Below are 23,332 nucleotides of genomic sequence, written 5' to 3'. Positions count from 1 at the left end.
TTATCCAGATCGCAGAGAAGAAAGGATTGCTTGTCGCCACCAATAATCACACGTGCTGGACTAGTCAAAATGAGGTCAGGTTTAAGAGAAAATTACAGAAACAGATCAATTCTTAGCGTGAAGAATCAAATGAAGCACTGTGAATTATTTTGAGAAAGTGATGACATTCTATAAAGTACAATGCAAGGGACATCTACCTAAAAACAGAGAAGGCAGGATTCAGTGGATGTCTATGGATTTGCAATTTTCATTTAAACAAGTGAAGATTGCATTTGAGGCTTAAAACAACTACGTGCCAAGCGGAGTTTCCGATTGCAGGCACTAGTAAACTATGTTAAGATCCACTGACTACACTACTCTCACACAAGACCAACCAAACACAAAACAGCTCTCAAACACGCTCTCTCCCTCTCTCAAGCACACACGCACGCACACACATTAATACGCAAGGCTTTCTCCGGGCAAAATCGGATTTTTGAACCACCCTAATCCCTGGTTACAATCTGCATCCTGCTGTCAGTAAGACTAAGAGTGGCAGTGAAGGGGGAGGGTGGCAACAGCCATGCAAGGGTGAGCCTGCCTGTCCTGGGATCCTCACAGAGCTCCATGCCCCGCCCACTCAGCCATGCCAATCTGTATGAGGCATGATCCCTGAGTGGTGACGGCAGCGCACACCTCAGCACATAGAACGCATCAGTCGCCTCAACTAATCGTGGGTGGGATGGAAGGGGGTTAGGCGGGAGGGATGGGGGACAGCACTTGTTTTTCATGAGTTTGAGTTTTTCTTTTTTAATTTGGTGGATTTTGCTGGATAACAAAGGAGGGATATCTGTTGCATCCCAGGATCTGTTGTATCACCGTTGGATCAGCTGATAGCAGTTTTGCAGGTGGGCCCCACTGAGCTTCACTTGCCCTCGCCGCAGCCTGCCATGATTCGATCCCAAGATCCCTGAAACTACTGTTCTTTTGACCCCACCACTAGCACATTCTGACACCCTAATGACTTCAAGCCGCCTGCCGGACAGCAGGCCCGTCAACTTAATTTGCTGGAGGAGACCGGACACCAGGCGCCGCCGACCTGGGACGCCCGAGAGTCACGTTTGATGCGAGGATCCCAGCAGGACTGGGAATAGACGAATGAAGAGGAACATGTTCTTTTGGTGGATATTACCACTTTTTAACCACTGCTTCGTATGTCACGTCCAAGGAGAACTTCCTTTTATATCAGGGAACAATGCTGCAATGTTGGTCAACTGGTGAGTAGGAGCTTCTTGCCTTTGACACACAATAAGACAGGTGGCGCTTGGGACAATAGCGCAGACATTTGACAGAAATGGGGCTTGCCACTTTTAATCTATTTTTAGAGATGGGGTTAAGGGTTATTTTAAGGAACATCTGAGACACAAGCAGTGATGTCCTCAAGAAAGGTGTGCGCTAATCTCCGCCTCAGACACTCAAATAGTATTGTGGATGAACAGAGCTAATAAAAGACATCCATCCTGTTATTTTTAGCAACTTATCTTACTGTGCATGGTTCCCATATCCGCACGTTAGCAAAATGCAGGCCTCGATCACAATACTTCATGAAGAAGGAATACGTTTTATTTTTCAAGTGGCATTTCTTTTTTTCCACAATACTCTTCAATACTTTTAACACTTATTTGAGGAATTTCTGTGATTCTACTGTGTAATATTACAGGATTAAAAAAAACATTATAGCTTCATAAATCTTATTTTAAAAGGGAAAATCACCCCAAATAATTTTTTTTTTAAAGAATTTGTTCCCAGCAGGCCCAGTAGTTGAAACACGGCATTCTGATTATTATTGCGTTTGTGGAATATGAGTTAAGCAGCAAAATCCGCCCCTTTTTAGGGGGAAGCCATTTTCTTACTTCGGTCGACTGAAAATGACATCACAACTGCTCAGGGCTCAGGTAACGACCAATCACGGCTGACCTGTTTTCTGAAGCTGAGCCGTGATTGGTCATAACCTGAGCCCTGAGCAGTTGTGATATCATTTTCAGTCGACAGAACTAACAACATGGCTACCCCCAGGGATGGCTAAAAACGGGTGAATTAAGTCTTATTCCACAAACGCAATATTTATCAGAATGCCTTGTTTTGACTAGTGGACTTGCATAGAACATCTTGAAAAAAAATGTTTGGGTTGACGTCCCCTTTAAGTGTTCCTAAAGAATCTTGCGATTTGGTGAAACAGACCCAGTTTTTTGTTTGATTGTCAGACAGACAGACACAAAAAGCACAAGCAAACCTATAAAGCAGGCAGCACCAAGGTTTAGGATATACTTGTATACTGTATATAAAAAACTGTGGCTTAGACTGTGTTTAACAACTTACTCTAAGCCCAAAGAAAAAGTTAGGAGCCATGAAACTACTAGGCTTGTAAGGTAAAGCAAATGTTTTCTGCAAGTGGCCAATAGTTTTGGATTCATTGATAGCATCATACAAACCCCAATTCCAATGAAACATACTATTGTAAAGAACATTTTGGGGTTGATTTCCACTTTAAATACATGTGAGTTTCAATCCCTTATCTACACGGCATTAAAAAAAACCTGCATCGTTGTATAAAAGAATATTGCCATGTGGGCTCATGAAGACTTCAGAAAAACATTGTCAGCTAACACAGTTCATTGCTAAAGCTACAAATGCAAGTTAAAACTCCCATGGAAAGCAGTGTGCTTTGGTCTGACGAGTCCACATTTCAAATTGTTTTAGGAAATCATGGACGGAAAGAGGAAAAGGACCATTTGCATTGTTAACAACTTAACGTCTAAAACACAACGTTTTAAAGCCAGCCAACTAGTAGCAGAGTTGTCTCTAGAAGGCACCATTAACGCTGAAAGGTACATACTGGTTTTAGAGGAACATATAGTGCCAACCAAGCAATGCCTTTTTCAGGAATGCAATGGGAGGAACAGAGACAACCATTTGAACATGATACTAATGAAGTTGCCAGTGTGTGTAAAACAACTGCTGGTGCTAGTGCTGGAGAACTGTGCATTGTAACAACATTCAGAGAACATTCAACAATACAGCGCAGATAATTTCCAAATAGACAAAAAAAAGCTGGATCAGCTCCTCAAAGCCGAGGCACTTGATGTTCCTTAATGCCAATCTTAACAACAGACGAGTTCTGAATGCTGTTTTTTTTTTTTTTTCATTTCGTTTTACATACTTTAATTTATAATTTTATTGTGTTGGTTGTTTTGTTTGACTTTAAAGTTGTCCATCCATCCATCCATTATCTATACCACTTGTCCTCACAAGGGTCGCGGGCGTGCTGGAGCCTGTCCCAGCTGTCTTCGGGCAGTAGGCGGGGGACACCCTGAATTGGTTGCCAGCCAATCGCAGGGCACACAGAGACAAACAAACATCCGCACTCACAATCACACTTAGGGGCAATTTAGAGAGTCCAATCAACTTACCATGCATGTTTTTGGAATGTGGGAGGAAACCGGAGTACCCGGAGAAAACCCACACAGGCACGGGGAGAACATGCAAACTCCACACAGGGAGGCCGGAGCCGGGATCGAACCCACGACCTCTGAACTGTGAGTCGACCACCGTGTTTTGTAGAAAAAAGTTAAAAGCTTAAAGTAATAAAAGTTCAATCATAAATAGTTACAGTAAGTTTGATTTTATATTCAATATTTTTTATAAAGGCATCATTTTATAATTAACAATAAAAAAACAATGCATGCTTTTTGCTGCGGCACTGTGGTCAACTGGTTAGCACGTCCGCCTCACAGTTCAGAGATTGTGGGTACGATTCCGGCCCTGGCATCCCTGTGTGGAGTTTGCATGTCCACCCCGTGCTTGCGTGGGTTTTCTCTGGGTACTCCTGTTTCCTTCCACATTCCAAAAACATGCATGGTAGGTTAATTGATCACTTTAAATTGCCCATAAGTGTGATTGTGAGTGCGGATGTTTGTTTGTCCCTGTGTTCCCTGCGATTGGCTGGCAACCAGTTCGGGGTGTACCCCGCCTACTGCCCGATGACAGCCGGGACGAGCTCCGGCACACCTGCGACCTTTTTGAAAATAGGCGGTATAGATAATGGATGGATGAATGTTTTTTGCTTTTTATGCATAATTTTACATTATTTTTGGTAATAAATTAAGTAGCAAAAAATGGAATAGCTTTTTGGGAGCCAAAAGAGCCAGCTCTTTTTAGCGAGCCGAGTCAAAGAGACGGAATTCCCATAACTGAAAACAGAGCAGGAACTGACATTGTATACACCTTAAGAACAACAATGATTTATAATGTGTTGCTGACTGCTTTCATTGTTTTTGGAGAGTGCCAAGGTGAACCGATTGTCTGCAGGTCACAGCCTTAGAATTAATGTGCACACATGAGGGGGGGCATTCATAACTTGAATAATATTGTACACATCTACATGTAAAAGTAATGCACTGCGTGAGTGGGCAATATCGGGCTTGGTGCATTAAAAAAAAAAAAAAAAAGCAGGTGAAATGCACACTTTTAACAATGATTCCACTACAAACTGGTTGGACTTGTATTACAGTTCCCTTTTACATAAGAGTATTAAGCAGATGCCTTTCAATAACCCACAACCCACCCCCGCACCAACCCTCCACGTGTCACAGCTGGCTGTCCAATCCCATTCTGACATCCATACAGGTTTATGTTCCTAAGCAAGCTGAATCACTATTCCAGTTATCAGATAATTAAATCTCACACATGCCCAAACTAACTCAGACATTACCAGGTTGCCTCCAAGATGTCTTCCCTCACTTTGTAGATGTCCTAGTCAGGATGGCCATTAAGAGAAATCTGTAGACTACTGCACACACACAGGACAAACCAAACCAATCCCTCACTGATCTGTGATGTCATCATCTTATGCAAAAGCTGATGGGGTTGGCTGGATGGTGGCCGTGGGGGTGGCCTTGTGTTGCCTGAGGATTAACCCGAGGCTTCGCTCTGGTTCTGTGGTGTGTGTGTGCGCGCAAGCGGCCTCACGCCAGGGATAAGTGTTGTTTTACAAGGCTTCCCAGGGCCCGTAGACAGCTGGTTGTGTGAGGGATAGGCTACTCTCACATCGCTCATTGACGCTGATCCCCCGATAATGTCTCCCACATTTACTATCGGCCTCACACGCTCATTTCTCTTTCTTTTAATCTAGAATTAGTTACATCACTTTATCGGGTGTTACCAATGGCACGCGGTGTGCAGTTATGTCTTTAAGCAGGTAAAGAATAAAGTTTGTTTACTGAGAAAGGCTTCTCCATCATCGCTTTTTGACCCCATTACACGCTGTGGAGAGAGGATTTTGTTTGGTGGACATGCACACAAATAGCTTCTGGTAGAGACATGACAAATGGATTAGTCAAATGCACTTATATTTATATAAGAAAGTTTTGTAAATAGAACTATGATTTTCCTGGGTTTAGCTGGTTACAATTTTGGAGAAATGGATTTTGTGAATTAAATGTTATAACGTCAGGATTTAAGTTGGATGAATGGAATTCTGTCAGTAAACTTCTTTTCTTGTGGCCAAATGACAGCTGAACCTCCAAATTCGAACAACTCGCCACTTGTACAAAATTGGACTTCGACCAAAAAATTTTGAGTAAAAAATGCCTCAGAGTTTGACCCGAGCAAAGCCGAACGAACGTTGAACGGCTATCCGAGTTAAGTCAAGCGATACCAAATGCACACGGGACATTAACCAAGATGAACCACTGCCCATTTCGATTCAGGAAGTCCTAGCATGAACATTCTCATCACATTTGTGAGTGCTTTCCAGTACAATTTTCTTAGCCATGGGCCCTAAAAAACAGCAGTGCTACCAGTAGGAAAGAAATAAGAAAAGTGATGCGAACCACAGTGGAGTTAAGGAAGGTGATAATCGTCAAGTATTGTCATGGTTGGGCTCTCTGTTGTGCTTTTGTTTCCCCCGAGCACCCGATTGACTGGGGGGCGTTACCTCCAGTGTTGCACCTGTTGGTCATCCTAATCAGGAGATTTAAAAAGGGCATTGACAACAGCATGCTGTTGTGGGATTATTCTCCTTTGCTCATGATCATTGATCCACCTTCTAGATAATCTTAACTCATAGTTCATTGCTTTTGCCTACTTGCCATCGTCTCGTTCACACGTGTAAGTATACTTTCCGCGTCGCTTTATGTTTGATCATTATAGGGTTTATTATTTTCCGTATTAATTAAACATTACATACTCTTGGTTGGTGCATCCTTTTGTTAGCGTTTTGTGTTTCGATTATCCTGGCTGCTTCATGCCAGCGTCTTTTGATGTACTTTGTCAATATCTGAGTTTTCTGTAATAATACATTTTTTGTTCATTCCAAATTTTGTTTGTGTCTACATTTTTGGGATCCCTACTTATTTTTCTCAGGTTCACTTTCGCTAGACTTGACAAGTAGGAAAATGGAGTGTTGTGTTACGGATCTTGCTAACCAGTAATTGTATGGCTAAGTCGACAATTTCGACTATTCTAAAGAACAAAGATGTTATAAAGGCATTGAGGGAAGGAGAGCTACTTCAGAGACGGATCCGGTTGAAGTAAAGAGACAGAAAAGGGGAAAAAAAGCCCAGAAGGAGAATCACCCAGTCAAAATCATGGCGGATGATTCCCCTTGTAAGGAGTAATCCTTCCTTCACACCCATCCACTGAAGCCACCACACCACAGCCAAAAATGGAAAGGATACAGATTTAAATTTATTTCAATTTTATAATTATGTTTCTGATTAATATGCATTTCTTATTGTTTAAAGAAAGGGCGTACATGTTTTTATATGAATAGGAATTAAAATAGGAATTTACTGTATTTGGAGCTTGGGAACGGATTAAACAAATTTAAATTATTTCCTATGGAAACAAATGTTGAACAAATTGGACTTTGAAGACTTCACAAGAACTAATTCTCTTCGAAGTCTGAGGTTCCGCTGTATTTCTTGTAGCCTTGACTTTTGACCACCAAAAGATCATCCCTTATCTTAAGTGGTCGGCAGTACTGCTAGTGATTACATAAACTGCTTATTGCATTCATTGTACACACCAACCTCTGCTTGTGTGTATGTCCTCTGTTCCGGCGGTTAGTCCAATCAGAAGGTACTGGTTTAGTCTGGACCCATCGTCTGCCACCACTACGGATTTGGCAGCATCCTGAGTCCATGTGTAAACCACCTCAGACACCGGATAGGCATCTGACACAAAAAACACAGAGCATCACTGCATGTATTTTCATATTGTAAATACGTCAGCTGTCTTGATACAACTATTGACAAAGACGAGGAGCAACATTTGTAAAACACACAATGTACTGTCATGCAGTACTACATTATAACATAACCTTGTTTGTGTCCATACGTTTTTTTTCAGCGTTTTCTTGTTCAAAGTAGGAGGTGACAGCTTGTCATCCGAAGCCAGACCAAGTCATATTAACCATCACGTGTAGCATCACTCTTGTGATGAAAAAGCATTCCCTGTGATTTCATCTTTCAGAAACAAATGTTTATCTGTCATTTGCACCTTCACTGAAATACAACATGGTTGAACATCACTGCATTTAACATCTGCATTTAGTCCAGGGGTGAGCATTATTAATTAATCACAGACAAAAATTGTGTGTTGCTCATCTGGAATTTGATCGCTCAGACAAGTTTAATTTGCTGTTATTTCACTACATAGCGCAAAGTTTGGCATGGGATCTTGAAAATTAAACTTGACTGCCTTGAGAGTTAGCTGCTGGAGTGACCATCACATGATTGTTGGAGTTACATGTCAGTTTATGTTAGTGGACTGGTGAACAGAGTTGCCACAGTTACCTTGAAAAAAGTAATTTAGTTATTTTACTGATTACTTGTTTTCGAAAGTAACTGTTACATCACTGATTACTTTATTTTAAAAATAAGTTAATTTACGAGTTACTTTAATAGTAGCATTCAGCAGATCCAACAACTCTGCTTCGCATAAAAATGACAACAACAACAAAAAATCACTTAATTGGAAAGACACTTTTAACAGGGACATTTAAAAAGGAAGTTTCTTTTCATTGAAAATAAAATTAAGACTCAGATCCAGCTTCTGTAGTCGGGGATTGGACTGCCAAGGTCCCTGACTTTGACCGCCGCCTAGCTCACGTCTCATGAGGGGTAAGCACTGAGCAGTGCACCATCAATGCTAGGGCCTGACGGATTAATCCAACGGGCGATTAAATCAGCCGATTACGGACCTTCCCATGAGGAAGCAGATTCTAGGGCAGGGGTAGGGAACTTTGGTTCCTCGAGAGCCATATCCTACCTGTTTGGGATCCCTCCCTCCTACAACACACCTGACTCAAATGCTCAGGATCGTTTCAGACTTTTACCAAGCATACTGATGAGCTGATCATTTGAATCAGGTGTGTTGTAGTAGGGAGAGATCCATGTGTATAGATGTAGGTTGGTGTGTATACACATGTGTATATACACATGTTACTGCGTATATCTACATAGGTTTGATTCTAAATGTTTGCCGTCAATGTTATACATTAATGGCCACATTATGCCGCCGCCCCTGTGTGACCTATATCTTTGCTACTGTAACAATGAAAATTTCCCCACTGTGGGATCAATAAAGGCATTCTTATTCTTATTCTTATTCTTAAAACAGGCAGGATATGGCTCTCGGAAAACCGGAGTTACCTACCCCTGGTCTAGGGTCTCTGAGGTGGGCTTTCCAATTTCTGGGGTTGAGTTCACCGATGTGGTTAAAAAGCTCATGGCAGGACCCCGGAGTGGATGAGACCCGCCCGAAGTTCATAAAGGGTCTGGATTTTGTGGGGCTGTAGTGGTTGACACGCCTCTGCATCATCGCATGGACATTGGGGACAGTGCCTCAGACTCAGGGTTGGTGGCCCCTCCTTTTTAAGAAGGGGGACGGGGGATGAAAGCATGGATAAGTTTCTCCTGGTCTGCTTGGAGCATACAACTCTTCAGTATGGAGATGTTTTTCAGCTGGTAAAAGGACTGTTTTAGTGATTGATTTGATATGATTGCTATAAGTCAGGTCTGAGTCTATCAGCACCCCAAGATTTCGGACTTGGTCTTTGGTTTCTAAAGACAGTGACTCCAGGTGTTTTCTGAAAGCAATCCTCTTTTCCTTATTGCCGAAAACAATTACCTCTGTTTTGTTTTGGTTTATCTGAAGGATGTTTTGGTTAATCCAGTTGTTAATTTTCTCGAGCACAATACGCTGATTGAACTGGTGTCATTTGGGGACATTGATATATATATACATATATGTATAGTGTCATCTGTATAACTGTGATAGCCCACATTGGTGTTCTGAAGCATTTGACCCAAAGGTAATATACAGACTGAACAGAAGGTGCCCAATGACTGACCCTTGAGGAATCCCACATGTCATGGCCATCCGATCTGATTCAAAACTTCCAATGGTCACAAAGTAACTCCTTTCCTCTAAGTAAGACCTAAATCATTTTAAGACTGTTCCATTTAATCCCAACCAAGTTTTCAAACCATTCAACAGTATGTTATGATCAATTGTATCAAATGCTGCACTGAGATCCAATAGATTAGCATCGACACCTTCCCTGCATCAGTGTTCAATCTTATGTGATTTAGTACTTTGATAAGAGCTGTTTCTGTACTGTGATGAGGTCAGAATCCTGATTGGAATTTATCAAAAAGTCCGTGTGAGTTCAAGAATTTGTTGAGTTGATTAAAAAATACTTTCTTGACAATCTTTTATAAGGAAAGGTTTGAGATGGGTCTATAATTTACTAACAGGTAGTCATCCAGCGTTCTCATTTTTAGAAGGGGCTTAACAGCAGCTACTTTCAGGGGTTTAGGAAACTTGCCTAAATGAAATGAGAAGTTGATTATTCTCTGTAATTCAGTTAGAACAGATTTCGCAAAAGTTTCGAAAAAATCAGACGCTAATGGGTCAAGACAGCTAATTGATGGTTTCAACTGCTGAACCAAATCTGTTATAGTTTTTTTTATCTACCATATCAAATTGTGTCATGGTAATCAAATAATTCCTGGGAGGTTTTAAGTACGGCATCATTTTTGGAATTTTGCTAGTTTGTGATGATGTTTAACCTAATGGATTATACTTTTTTCACTAAAGAAGCAGGCAAATTCATTACATTTATTTGTTGAAAGGAGTTCTGACGCTCTTTAATTTGGGGGATTTGTCCATCCATCCATTATCGATACCGCTTATGCTCACAAGGGTCGCAGGGCGTGCTGGAGCCTATCCCAGCTGTCTTCGGGCAATAGGCGGGGGACACCCTGAATTGGCTGCCAGCCAATCGCAGGGCACACAGAGACAAACATTCACCCTCACAATCATACCTAGGGGCAATTTAGAGAGTCCAATCAACTTACCATGTTTTTGGAATGTGGGAGGAAACCGGAGTACCCGGAGGGGGATTTGTCGACCACAGCAAATAGAGTGCATGCACTGTTTATGTTCTTACTAATGATTTCAGAAAAGTTGTTGTCTAGCTTTTACTAATACTATTTTGTTGCTAGCTAGTTGATTCAGTGTTAATAACATTGAGCTTGCTTCGACTTCTGACTACCCGCAGTAGTTGATGTGACGCGCGTCCAGCCAATCGAAGATTTTTGGGACTGTCGCCGCGGTTGAATCTCAGTTTTGCTTTTCAATGTATTCTGACGTGGTGCAAAATGCTAACTCACAAACTGCAAGGAGAAATGCTTATTTTAAGCTGTGCACTGGTAATGTACTGTAGGTAATGGTGCAGATGGCGTGGGTTTGACAACCGGCCAATGTCCCCACACCCGGCCACTGTCAGTCCCAATCCTATATGAATAAATAATAAATAGGTGGCTTGTATTTTAACTGAGGTGACTCATGATGGATCAAGCCAAAGTCAGATGGAGGGGGGTGCTGGTGGATGTTGGTCGAAGTTGAAACGGTAATGAAATCCCATTTAAAATGATAGGCAGACCGGCCTGTAGGCGATAACTATTTAGTCCAGCCGGAAAAAAAAATCCAGGAGACGAACAGCAGAAGGGTACGCCAGCTGTAGACGAAAGGCGATAAACGGACCGGGAAATTTTAGTACAATGCACAGCTCTGAAAATAAACACCATACTAGTAAAAGACAGCTGGTGCACACGGCAGCTGAATAAATGAACAGACTTGGCATCTGTTTGAGGAAGGTGTTTTGGTCGAATAAATGTAATAAATAGATTGATGTTGTTGGTGCTCACCTGCCTGCTGGAAACTTGTGTGGTTGTGGCTTTACTTGGACGACAGTGAGATTGGAATAAGGGACTTTCACTGATTTGCATTACTCCCAAGAAGAGCTAATGACTTTGGCAGGCACGATGTCAACCATGTGCCAACTTTCCCGCAATTCACACTAAACGCCGAGCACTGTGTGCCAAAAAGGTTGCCAGACTTCTCACTTACTAAACCTTTGTCTGTCTGTGGTATCATTAAATGTCATCTACTCAGTTCAGTCTCATGAAATAGTTTTCCAGATAACCAATATCTTAACACAGCTTTTCCTCCAGAACACAATCGACCATGCAAACCTTTGATTAGCTAAAACTGTCTCTTTGCATGAATCTAAAGTCGGACTACCTCCTCAGATGTGCATTCAGCTAAATAAGGTGCATGCTGAACGAGACACTGTATGAATTGTCGTGAATCATCCATGCATGAAGTGACTGTTGGAAAGCTAGCAGGTAAATTAGGATGTAGGTTGTTCAAGAGAGAATAAGGGATTAACGGAATTTACCTGGGCCAAATTTAGAGCAGCTCTTTGCTTGCTATAATTTGTTTGTTTCATTTTTGCAAATAAGTTCCTATGTTGTGACTTTTAATGTCACCAGATAAAGGAAACTCTTGCACATACAATTAACATCCAGTAATTGTTAAATCCCTTTTGAATCTCATGCTAACAGCAAAATTAATGGCGGTGCAGGTTGTATACAGACCCTGCACTAGACTCAAGAATTTCACATGACCATAACATTAAATGAGATTGAAACAATTTGCTAGTTGGCTATGAGGCTAACTGCTGGGGCTGTAAGCTAAAACCACGTACCTGTAACACACAGAGGTTGACATTTTACCAAATTTTTCCGGTCCGTCATTCGTCATCCGTCAGCGGCTAGGGTACCTGTCCGTCATTAGTCAGTCCGTCATTTTTCTTGACGAACTGAATTGTAATCATCAGTCCGTCAATCCTTCAGTCAGTCCGTTATTTAAATCCGTCAGAAGTCCATTGGTCTGTCTGTCGGTGCCCCAAAAAACTTCAGATAAACGGGCGTCCACCACTGACTGACACTGTCCATGACAATTCCACTGAAAGCTTATTTCCGTCATTTGTCAGTCCGCCATTTTTTAAAGGCATTGCATCATTCGTCAATTGTCAACAAAACTGGTATTTGTCAGTGACGGACCGGTCTGGCGGAATGCCCAAACATGGTAACACAATGCTCTGTATCTTGGGAGTCAAGTGTTGAATTATCAAGTCACAACACTTAGAGGAGGCGTGGAGGGGCAGATTTCTCTTCGATCGATTTGAGCCGTTTTTCATTACAGCAGGAAATGGAGGATAGAGAGAAATCACGGCTTAGTGCTGTCACTGTTTACTTGAACAATGATCTCCTTGCACACTGTGGAGTCAAGTGCATTGCGACGAGTGTGAACAAAAGTTAAATCTGGTGATGTTAAAGGACCTATGCAATCAAAATCCAAATCTGTTTCCCACTTTTTTGTGCATAAAATAGGTTGAAATGAGTCGGTGGCATGGTTTAAGGTTGACATCTGTGCGGCTTGTTATTTTCATGCAATAGCTTTTGAAAGGCAAAAGTGTACAGAAACGAGCAGATTTGTATTCAAAGCGAGTGCCCGCTGAATGGCCACGAGGTCATGCGGCATCACCAAGGAGGTCTATCGGTAGTTAAAAAGTTAAAAAGAGTCCATTGTACAATAAGGATGAGCCGGGGAACATGGCTTTATACGCAATGCTCAGTTCCCCAGAGAGCTCGCTGGGCGGCCATGAGGTCGCCGGCCATCACAATGGAGATGGAAAAGTTTTCTTCCACGGAGGAAGCTCTGCCGTGGACAACCACAATTTCGCCAATGGCCTGCTGGATTCCAGCAGGGTCAACGCAACAACGATACATGGTGGCCACAAGACGCCGACATTTTGTGACCTAACCAATCAGAGAAAAACTGCTTTCCATGTGAAATTAAGTACAGCAGAGGGCTAATTAAAGCAGAGCTAATTTACATCTTGAACATTTTTGAACACTAATGAGAAAACGGTCTGTTCAAATTCAGTCATATCTGACCAATGAAAATCGATTGAAAAGGGGCATCCTGCTCATTTCCAACCCAAGTAATAAAAAGCAAAGCTGATGATATATATATATATATATATATATATATATATATGTCAGGAAACATAATAAATAGCATGAGAGAGGATGTTTTGTGCAGAAGGTGCGAGTAAAATACACATAACACAGCAGATTATTGCTATAATGCACACACCTCTCACCTGCGGGGCATTCCACTAAGGCGATTAGGTACAAGTTTGCCCTAGGAATCCCAATGGCCCCTTACACTGTAATTGGATTGCAGTCAAATGTGCTTCGCATATACAGTGATAGTGGCTGGACTGTGTCCCACCGAAATCTGGAGATAAGAGCTTCATCCTTTTAGCCCAAGAAGCTCGGAAGGTGTGGCATTCCGCCAGATCTGTTTTTATAAACCCTCCAAGGGTCACTGCAGTGTTATACACGCCCTCCTCAGTAGGACAAGAACACAGGCCAAATTATTATGGGCAAGCCCTACTGATGATGGTTGGCCTAATTTAGTTGGTTAACATGCAGTAATCCTGACTGGCCTGCCAACACTAATTGTGTACTACTTCTCCCCCAAAGCTCAAATGGCTGATCAGCTTACATAATTGTTGAATTCAACTATAAGACACCCATACCATAATTCTCACTTGTTTTATTTTTATGCGTTGCCTCACTTCAAAACAGCCTTTAAGAAACTTTTACATTTTGTCCCAGCCATAGATTGTGGAACTAAAATTCTGTACTCCGTTTTTGCTCAATTTGAGCAAAATATAAGCAGTTGTCTTAATTAGATTACTACAGTTGAAGTTCAAAATGGACAAACTCACTAACTAATTGTAAACGTTGCATTACTGACACAATTTGCTCTGTTCTGGCTCATCACTCCGAACCATACTCCCATTCATAATTCAAAACTTTTAATGTTTTATGTGATTTTTCAGTACAGTACGCACCGTCCAATTCGACTAAATAAAAGACTTGCAAAACATGTATACCCGTTGTGACAGTATTTACTGTTTCATTGCCAATAGGAACAAACAAAGCTTTAAATGCACGTCAATAAATCAAGTTTGACATTGACGTTTGAATTCTACCCGTGGCTAACTTTAGATAATTATTAATGGATGTGGACACAGACACACGCATACTCTTTGACTTTACCTCTAATAAAGTAGGATTAGGATTTAGAAGTAGGGTTTCAAACTGGGGTATAGGGTTACAAACTAGGGTTTTAAACTAGGGTTAGGGTTTAGAAGTAGGGTTTGAAACTAGGGTTAGGGTTTGAAACTAGGGTTGGGGTTAGGGTGGTTTAGAAGTAGGGTTTGAAACTAGGGTTAGTGTTTCAAACTATGGTTAGGGTTTCAAACTAGGGTTTTAAACTAGGGTTAGGGGTTCAAAGTAGGGTTTGAAACTTGGGTTAGGGTTTCAAACTAGGCTTTCAAACTAGGGTTAGGGTTTCAAACTCGGCTTTCAAACTAGGGTTAGGGTTTCAAACTAGGGTTTTAAGAGTGAACCAAATACAATTTACTCACAGCTGCCAAACTTCAGAGGACAGGCGTGGGCGTCCATGGGGAAATCCTCCAGTTGCATGGGACATTCTGCTGATATTGTCAGTCTGAGGTGAAATGGAAACAACAAGGAGTTGACTCTTTTTACAAGAGGTAAATAAACAATAGCGTCGGGGGGATACTTCAACTGTAAAAGCATGCTTTATCTTATCTTAATGGTTGTTCAGTTTTCTGCCTTTACATGTTGTGCTTGAGTTGACAGCCCCGCCACCTGGTGGGCACTTTCTCTTTTACAGCTTCACCTCGTACATAGTGTGATTCTCTTTTTATTCAGTATAATTAAATACAACAGTAGTACAATATAATGATAATAATGATAATGAATATATATATATATATATGTATATATATATATATATATATATATATATATATATATATATATATATATATATATATATATATATATATATATATATATATATATATATATATATGTGTGTGTGTGTGATGTACCAATATGTCAAAACACTTTCTTCACAAATAACCACATTTATATGTAAATATATACAACCTACTATTTGTACATTTACATTATATACTGTCACAAGGTGCGTTGTTGGGGACCCAAATGCAGCAGGCCAAAATTAAGTGCAATCAACGTTTTTAATTTAAAGAAAACAAGGCAAACAAAGCACTGGGATAACGTCAGAACAACAATGATAATGATCAAAAGATACTAAACAAACACTACGACTAGGACTTGACAGCTGACAAATGACAAAAAAGGGTGTACCGGTCACAGTTTGATGACCTATTGTCGCAGTTCAATGACACATATCCCATATCTTCTTTTTAAATTTTTCACTTCCACTAAATTTTTCCACTTTCTTGTGTGACTATGAGCGAACCACAATCATAAAAAAGAAAAGAAAAACGTAATCTTAAATTCAACAATAAAATATGCTGCAACTATCTAATTCCAAACCTTGGTGTTTAACCAGGTGCATTAACTAAGCGCCTCCGCTTTCCTGGACTTTCAGAGTAATTTTTCTTTTTGATTTTTTTTAATTTATGTTTGAGCTGGATTATGTCTGGAGATCCACATTTAGCCTGATCCACATTTTCACACTACAGATTGTTGTATGTGTTGTACTTGTCCAGCATAAGGCAAGGCAGCTTTATTTCTATAGCACATGTCATACAAAAGGCAACTCAATGTGCTTCACACAAGCAAAGAAACACCTACTGTGTGGTGATTTTTCATGGTTCTTTTTATTGGCAGTATAAACAGAGGCTATAAAGAATGTTTATAAGTTAGTAAGTTATTCAGAAAAAGGAGCTGTACAGTATACAGTAAAATAAATTAATACAAACCTACTGAATCAAAATCCCCTGGGTTAATCCTGTGTGATAAGGCACAGGATTTCAGTGATACGATGATTGAAGGTCGTGAACTTTATTTATTCAGTGGAGCACAAAGCAATACCTTAAGCTAATTGAAAGGAATCTTATTTTTCCCAGGAGCTTTACACGGATTTGATAACTGTGTGACCATGATTTGCTGAAATCCACTTGGGACATGTTTCTTTCCATGTGAAAAATGAAAAAACTTGATATGAGGCAATTGCATTCCACTCCAGTGCAAGATTAACCAATTGCATTACTGTGTCAGTTTAAAACAACTAAAGGGCTGTATGGAGTACAAATTCATGAATGTTTTACGTCTTTTATCTTATTCATGTGATCTTGATTTTCCGATAGCAGTACTGGCTAAAAGATTTTGGATATAATAATAATAATAATAATAATAATAATAATAATAATAATAATAATAATAATAATAATAATACAACATACAAGTAAAAAACTACAACACAATAAAACATTTCATTAGAATGAAAAAGTAAACAGTTAAGAAAAATAAAAACAGGAACACTACCAATAAAATGACACACCACTAAAACAGAACACCAGCTATCAGATAAATGTAATAATAAAAGGTGGCTCTATAGTGTGACTTTAAAAATCTCAACTGAGTTGGCTGCCTGATGTCTGGGGGAGAGAATTGCATAGCATTGTAGCAGGATTGGAAAAAGCTTGTGCATGCCCCAAACAGTTTACTAACTCTTGCAGATACCATGTGGGAACATAAAAATGTCAACAACTTCACTTAAGTACACTGGTGTTAAACCATTTAAAATTGTGTAGGTTAAAAGCAGCACTTTAAAAACTGCTCTAGTGAGAACAGGAAGCCAATCAAGGGAGGCTGATAGTGGGGTAATATGGTTGGTCATATCTCGATGACCCAGTTAAAACCCGAGCTGCTGCATTTTGGACAAGCTGCAGACCTCTGACACTTTTTTTAGGTGAACCAGATTAACGAGCACTGCTATTATCCAGACTAGAAGTTACAAAAGCATGACTTAAAATGTCAACATCTTTTATTGTGAGGATTGGTTTTAGCAATTTACCCAAGATGGAAAAAAGCCACAGTGGTGCCTCTTTTATACGGCCATCAAATGAGTTTGATCAAACAAAAGCCCTCAAATAGGTTTGATCAAATAAAACCCCAACATTTTTTACCTTATCCGTATCCTTATACAGGGTAAAAGATTTAAAATTGTTCATATGTTTTAACAGGCCATTCATTATCATTTCAGTCTTTACTGGGTTTGAAGTAAAAAAATTGACGATAACCAGGACCTCACAGCGGCCAAACAAAACGGCGAACCCAATTCCTATAGTAGCTGGCATACTTAATTGCACGCCTTCAGCGTAACAATGAAATGTAACACCAAAAGAGCACATAATTTGATCCCATGGTGCTAGATATAATAGGAAAATAAGCAGTGAGCCAAGGACAGAGCCCTGTGGGACCCCATGTTCAACTGGGCACGAAAAAGACAACACATTGTTATTTAAAACAAAAAAAAACAAAAAAAACCCACACATTTAGATCTCCTGGACAAATAAGAACCCAAACAAGCCCCAGTCCTGTGATATCAAAATAATTCTCAAGCATGTCCAATACAATGCGATGATCAACAATGCCAAAGCAGCACTGAGATCCACTAATAGAGGAGCAGATGTTGAATCAGAATCTACACCAAAAAAATGATGAGTAATTTACAAAATTTTTGTCAATGTCACTACACTGAAAAAAATTCTGTGTATCATTTAGGCAATTTTATTTCATCAAGTGGTTGCACAAAATAAAATAATCAATTTCCAGATAATTGTAGTTGTATAGTCTGCTTAAAAAAAATATCTGGATTCAGATGATTTTATTTCATGCAACCACTTGATGAAATAAAATTGAGTAAATTATACACAGCATTTTTTTCAGTGTAATGACATTAGTAAATCATTAACTCTTTTTGTTAGAGCTGTTGGTGTCTGTCAAATTATATGCACAAAAGTCAGACTGAAATGGCTCAAACAGATCATTCTGGAATAAATATTTCTCAAAACCTTTTGACAAAAAATGTTAGGTTTGAGACAGGTTGCAAGACAGTTAACGTCAAGATTTGGTTTCTTTAGTAAGGGTTTAACCACAGCACACTTAAAACAGGAGGGAAGAACTCCGCTTGGATGTCTAGGACATAGGGTCCTAGTGTTGACCACAGTTTTTCTTCTATGGCTGCAAACAAGTCCTCATGCATTTTGCTCAGACTTAAAGGTATCGTTTCGGCGTTATACGGAGTCCAATGAAGTGTGTAATGAGAAAAGAGAGAAATAGTTTCCATGTGAATAAGTAGCCTTCTGCTTCAGTGTGTGTTTGCTGTGTCTACTATTGCGATGGGTCATACGCAGACGTCACATTTCATGTAGGCCTATGTGTGTGTATACATGAAAAAATAAAGATGATTCTTTTCCTTCTTGATCCTGAACACTCAGGGCTCTATTTTTGTGACTGACGCAAATCCAGCGCGGCGTGCGGTGTAAATCTGTCTAGAGGCGTGCTAGACAGGGTGTTGGTCATTTCGCAGACGCGCGCAAGCCGACGTGTTCAAAAAGGGCCGTTTGCGCCGGACACCAAGATAGCCAACCCCATTGGCCACTAATCAAAGCAGCTCTTCTTATTTCCTTTAAATGTGGCACACTCACATGTTTTGCAGGTCTCTAGGGCATAAGCCCAATTAGCAATTTATAAAACAACTACTTAGTCAATGCGTGTTCGTTTTATTTTTCAAGAAGGTATCCAATGTAAATAAAGACTCACACAAGTCAAATAAATTTGCTTGTTTTTTTTCTTTTCCGTCTCTGGAGTTAAGGAATCATACAATGATCAGATCTGGACAGCTTTTCCATCCTCGCGAACGTTCTCACCCGAGACAGATGCAGAAAAGGGGCACGGTCTAACATGCAGCCCTCACATTTACACTGTCCTCAAAATCTAAACATAATGTGGGCTGGTCTCCTCCCTGGCCGGCCCTGTCTGTAGGCTGATCCTCTCCAGCTGGTCCCATGGTCAGATCAGGGCACACTGACTCTAACACTTTTAACTGATTAATTCAATTTGCGCATTAAATAATGAGCTAAATGAATAAATACACCATACTTTTCTCACCTTTTGATTAACCACTACTGCAGCTTTGACAACGGCTTTATCTTCACGAGGGTCGCGGGCATGCTGGAGCCTATACAGCTGTCTACGGGCAGTAGGCGGGTTATAACCTGAACTATTTGCCAGCCGAACGCAGGGCACTAAAATCGTTAACAATGAAATAGGCAAACATCGATTTGAATAGATTTGAAGAGAAAAAAACCTGAAAGTCAGTAATCAATGAATATGCTGTGTAGTAACTAACTACACTAACTAAATGTGTTGAGGGCAGGTCCAAATAGAACCACTGGATGTCACTGTTGTATCATTCAAACAATTTCTTCTTACTTTTTCCAAAGCTCTTTCAGTTGACCTCTTCATTTCAATAACTTTTCTTTGTTAGGATATTATTTTGGAATCTATCACTATTGATACATTATCTGAATTAGGACCCACCTCATAGTGTAAAGCAGAGTGCCATCATCAGTGAGCCTCAGCAGCTTGTTTGGCGTGGTCATGTTGTGTGCAATGGACTTCTTGCCATTGAGGAAGAACGTGTCAGGTGTCCAAATATTGCTAGCTAGCAGGTTGTTCAAGGACAACTTCTCCATCGGCCCTTTGAAGCACAGGCGCTCATCCTTCCAAGTCTGACGGAAGAACACATCAATGGTGTATTCCTGGGAGGAAACACCGAAAAGAATGAGAAAAATAGGACCAACAACATTAAAGCCTGTCCTTCTTCTTAGCTTTCTTAAATCCACTCTGACCGACATAGGAAAAGATCAAACCTAGAAGCGAGTAACAGGAGAAAAATGAACCTGTGAAATATGGACTCTTATGTGTATTTTAAACTACTAAAGTACTTATGTGTACTTTATCAACGAAAACGAACCCTACAGCTCACACACTTGATGTGGGACACCAACCAAAGGCCCCAATCGCTCTGTAATTAATCACACACTCAAGGAAACAAGGACAGGAGGAAGAAACAAGGAGATCGTACTTTAAAGGGTCTCACTGTCATTTGCTGGAACCAATTTGTACTCTGGAAAATTTGTTTTTACAGTTTATATCCATGTATTCTTGGTCCTTACAATGAGCCCCATGCGGTACGTTAGACTAGATGGTGATGCATACCCGTTACGTATCCACACCTTTGTCAATATCAGTCTCTGATTATTGCTTTTTCAGAGAGCGCTAGGGATACTAGAGCACCTATTAAAAATGTAATAATAGAAGACTCCTCCTTTTTTTGCTTCATCATGTGGAACTTTAAAGTTCAGAAGAGATCCGCTTATTAAGGGCATGAATCATTTGAAACAAGTTGGAGAGGGCCATCCACAAGATATTAAAGCTTCATCATGGGAATTGGATCAGCAGGAATAACTTAACTACAACTATATGACCTATATGAAGATGAACTCACCATTTCTGTGTCAGACACTGGGCCAAAGCTTGTGACAAAAATATCTGTCTTGATCTCTGTGACGTTCTCTGTGGAGGGAACATGGAAAAAGCTTCACAACTGGGCCTAAATTTGGAACACTATCGAAATATTTATTTTTTTATTTATTGTAGGAGAGCAAAAGATACAACAAGGAAGGATCCAATTCAACTGTGTTTCTAAAGGACTTAGCTAAAAAAGAAAAAACCCTCCTGGAAACAATTAATACAAATTAAGTATAGAAAGCAGCAGTAGAAAATTAAGACAAATACAGTACAGTACAGTACAGTACAGTGCTGTACTTTATAAAAACAACACAAACAAGGCTTACACAAACACAATACAAAAGTGTTTTCGCAACTATTGACAAACTTCAGCGTAAAGTCAAACATTATTTAAAAAGTATCATATTTACTCTAGTATTTGAAATAAGCTTCAACAAAATTTTTTTATCTGCCAGTATATGGCCCCTAAATGGCTGGATCTGAACTGAAAGAAAATATATTACAATATATACAGTGTTAGAGCTGAGCCGCCTTAAATTAAAACATGACTGAATGGCAATTGCATAATAATTTGATGTTTGCTGTTATAGAAAGCCTTTGCACATTAAAAACAAAACATTGGTTGCCAATAAACTCCTTTTAGTTACAAAAAAAACTGTATAATATTCAAGCATAAACATGGTTCATTTGTAGCAACAGAATTCATCAGGTGTTCCGAAATGTACACTTTTTTCCTGTGAGGTGTTTGACATAAGAGTGGTGCCATAATAAAATCTGGGGCACTTTAAGACCACCAAATTCCTCCTCAATGCATCTCATTTTGTTTGTGGCAAGCTCTAATTGCTGGTCACGTTGAGAGAGGTGCTTGTTATCCAGTGGTGGACTGAGGCCTTGAATGTTTTCTGCCTCTGTATTTACTTTATGTACTCTCTCGTTAGGAGTAGAAATTGTTTCCAGGAAGTGATGGTGGGCTTTTGCTATTCAGTATAAAGCAGCCTCACTTTATATAGAGACATCTATACGGTATATTCGTACATATACCATGTATAAAATGACTCGAGGGGGATAAAGAAGAGCAATGCACATTAAGAGATTGATGTGTTGTTAGCTCAAGCTCTGTGAAAATGAAAAGCTTTCAGTTCATGCACCTCATATAAAAAAATATCTTTAAATGGCAATGTGTGTCAAATCTCAAGGTTTGCTCCTGTTGCCAAGGCGAACATTGTGATGAGAACACTCAGGTTGGGCTTGCAGCGAGTGACGCACTCCCTCATCATTGACGCCATTTAACATGCACAATCAAGCATTCACTTGCAAGTGCTTTGCATTTCCCCAAAATTACTAAGTGAAAATGTCAACAGGCTTTCAGAAGTACACATAGAGAATTTTGGCTACAACTGATTTTAAATGACACATTCAGATGGGATGGATGGATGGACGGACGGACGGACAGATGGATGGATGGATGGATGGATGGATGCTCCAACCTCCAAGGCCAGGCCGCAGCCTGTTGTCATAACCATCAAGAAGCCCGTCCAGGATCCTAGTGAACACTGTGCTGTTGTCGCTGGTGGCCACCTCCTTTTGAGCCTCCGGGGAGGATTGACAGCCACTGTGTGGGGAGAATTGAAGTCAAAGACCTGACAGTTAACCACCTTATGTTATTTAAAGTCATGTCAAATGTTGTGTAGTTAAATGTGATTCACTGCCTGACTAAGAGGGTAGCCTTGTTGTGTTGAATTTATAAGTGCATGCATTGCGCGAGCAGGGACAATTTAAGCTTCAGCTTGTAAAGATTTTGCCAAAAATCTATTTCAAAAGTTTCTTTCATCAAATTCAGTATTACAAGACGGGAGTCTTCTTTGGGGCGGCACTCATCTGTGCCTACATGAAAAATAATGTAGAACAGTACCGAATTGAAAATATGCTACCGAGTCAAATTTGAAGGTGTTCGAGGAGCCACTGATTAGATTGGGCTATTCTGGTGATTTACTGTCAGCATGGCCAAGGATCCTTGTGCACTTAAGCCAGGGTGTAACAGTGCAGCAGGGATATGTCATCAATCAGTAAGAAAGAGGCAGCGCTGAAAGGAAAGCTCAGCAAAAGGTTCTCTGACATCCAAGAGATTCCTTTATCAAATTATTTTGTATTACAATTGAATTCCGTATAGTAGATGCTGCTTTTGGAAATCTATACTATGTTGCTCCACGGGGCGTAAGGATGTTTACATGGGCGTGATGCACTGGAGTTAAAGTTTAGTTTAGTTTACCCATTTTGGCATCCACTCAGAAGGAGGGTAAGTAGAAGCCACTCCATGCAGGCTGACATCCTGCTCACTTTCTTTGCTGCCGGAACATGCATAAACAACAACAAATGAAACTGCATCACTCAAATCAACATTACGCCAAACCGTGTAAACACAGCTTGGAAAATCAGGTGGGACCCGCCAACTAAATGAA

General features: G+C 40.2%; 2 protein-coding genes across 3 annotated transcripts in view; one reads left to right on the top strand and one right to left on the bottom strand.

The window, feature by feature from the left end:
• The window catches only part of LOC147153400 (gamma-aminobutyric acid receptor subunit alpha-5-like), a 28,460-nt gene that overhangs the window by 4,708 nt on the left and 420 nt on the right, over nt 1–23,332 (bottom strand). Inside the window, exons 2-7 of the mRNA XM_086029257.1 lie at nt 23,143–23,218; nt 22,361–22,485; nt 20,851–20,918; nt 19,881–20,101; nt 14,900–14,982; nt 7,071–7,214 (exon numbers count right to left, since the gene is read on the bottom strand). Coding sequence (XP_085885383.1) covers nt 7,071–7,214; nt 14,900–14,982; nt 19,881–20,101; nt 20,851–20,918; nt 22,361–22,485; nt 23,143–23,218 — 717 coding nt within the window. The remainder of the gene's footprint in view (nt 1–7,070; nt 7,215–14,899; nt 14,983–19,880; nt 20,102–20,850; nt 20,919–22,360; nt 22,486–23,142; nt 23,219–23,332) is intronic.
• The window catches only part of LOC147153399 (gamma-aminobutyric acid receptor subunit beta-3-like), a 67,793-nt gene continuing 45,218 nt past the window's right edge, over nt 758–23,332 (top strand). Inside the window, exons 1-2 of one of the 2 annotated variants that reach the window (XM_086029220.1) lie at nt 758–887; nt 983–1,256. In XM_086029220.1, coding sequence (XP_085885346.1) covers nt 1,138–1,256 — 119 coding nt within the window. In that variant the 5' untranslated portion in view covers nt 758–887; nt 983–1,137. Of the gene's footprint in view, nt 1,257–23,332 lie in introns of both variants that reach the window. The other variant, XM_086029227.1, reaches the window with a different exon arrangement.

The sequence above is a fragment of the Filicampus tigris genome, chromosome 1 (genome assembly GCF_054856515.1).
Source record: "Filicampus tigris isolate MCC_2025a chromosome 1, RoL_Ftig_1.0, whole genome shotgun sequence".
NCBI lineage: Eukaryota > Metazoa > Chordata > Actinopteri > Syngnathiformes > Syngnathidae > Filicampus > Filicampus tigris.
Note: the sequence above shows the minus strand (reverse complement) of the source record. Positions and strands in the feature narration are given on the sequence as shown.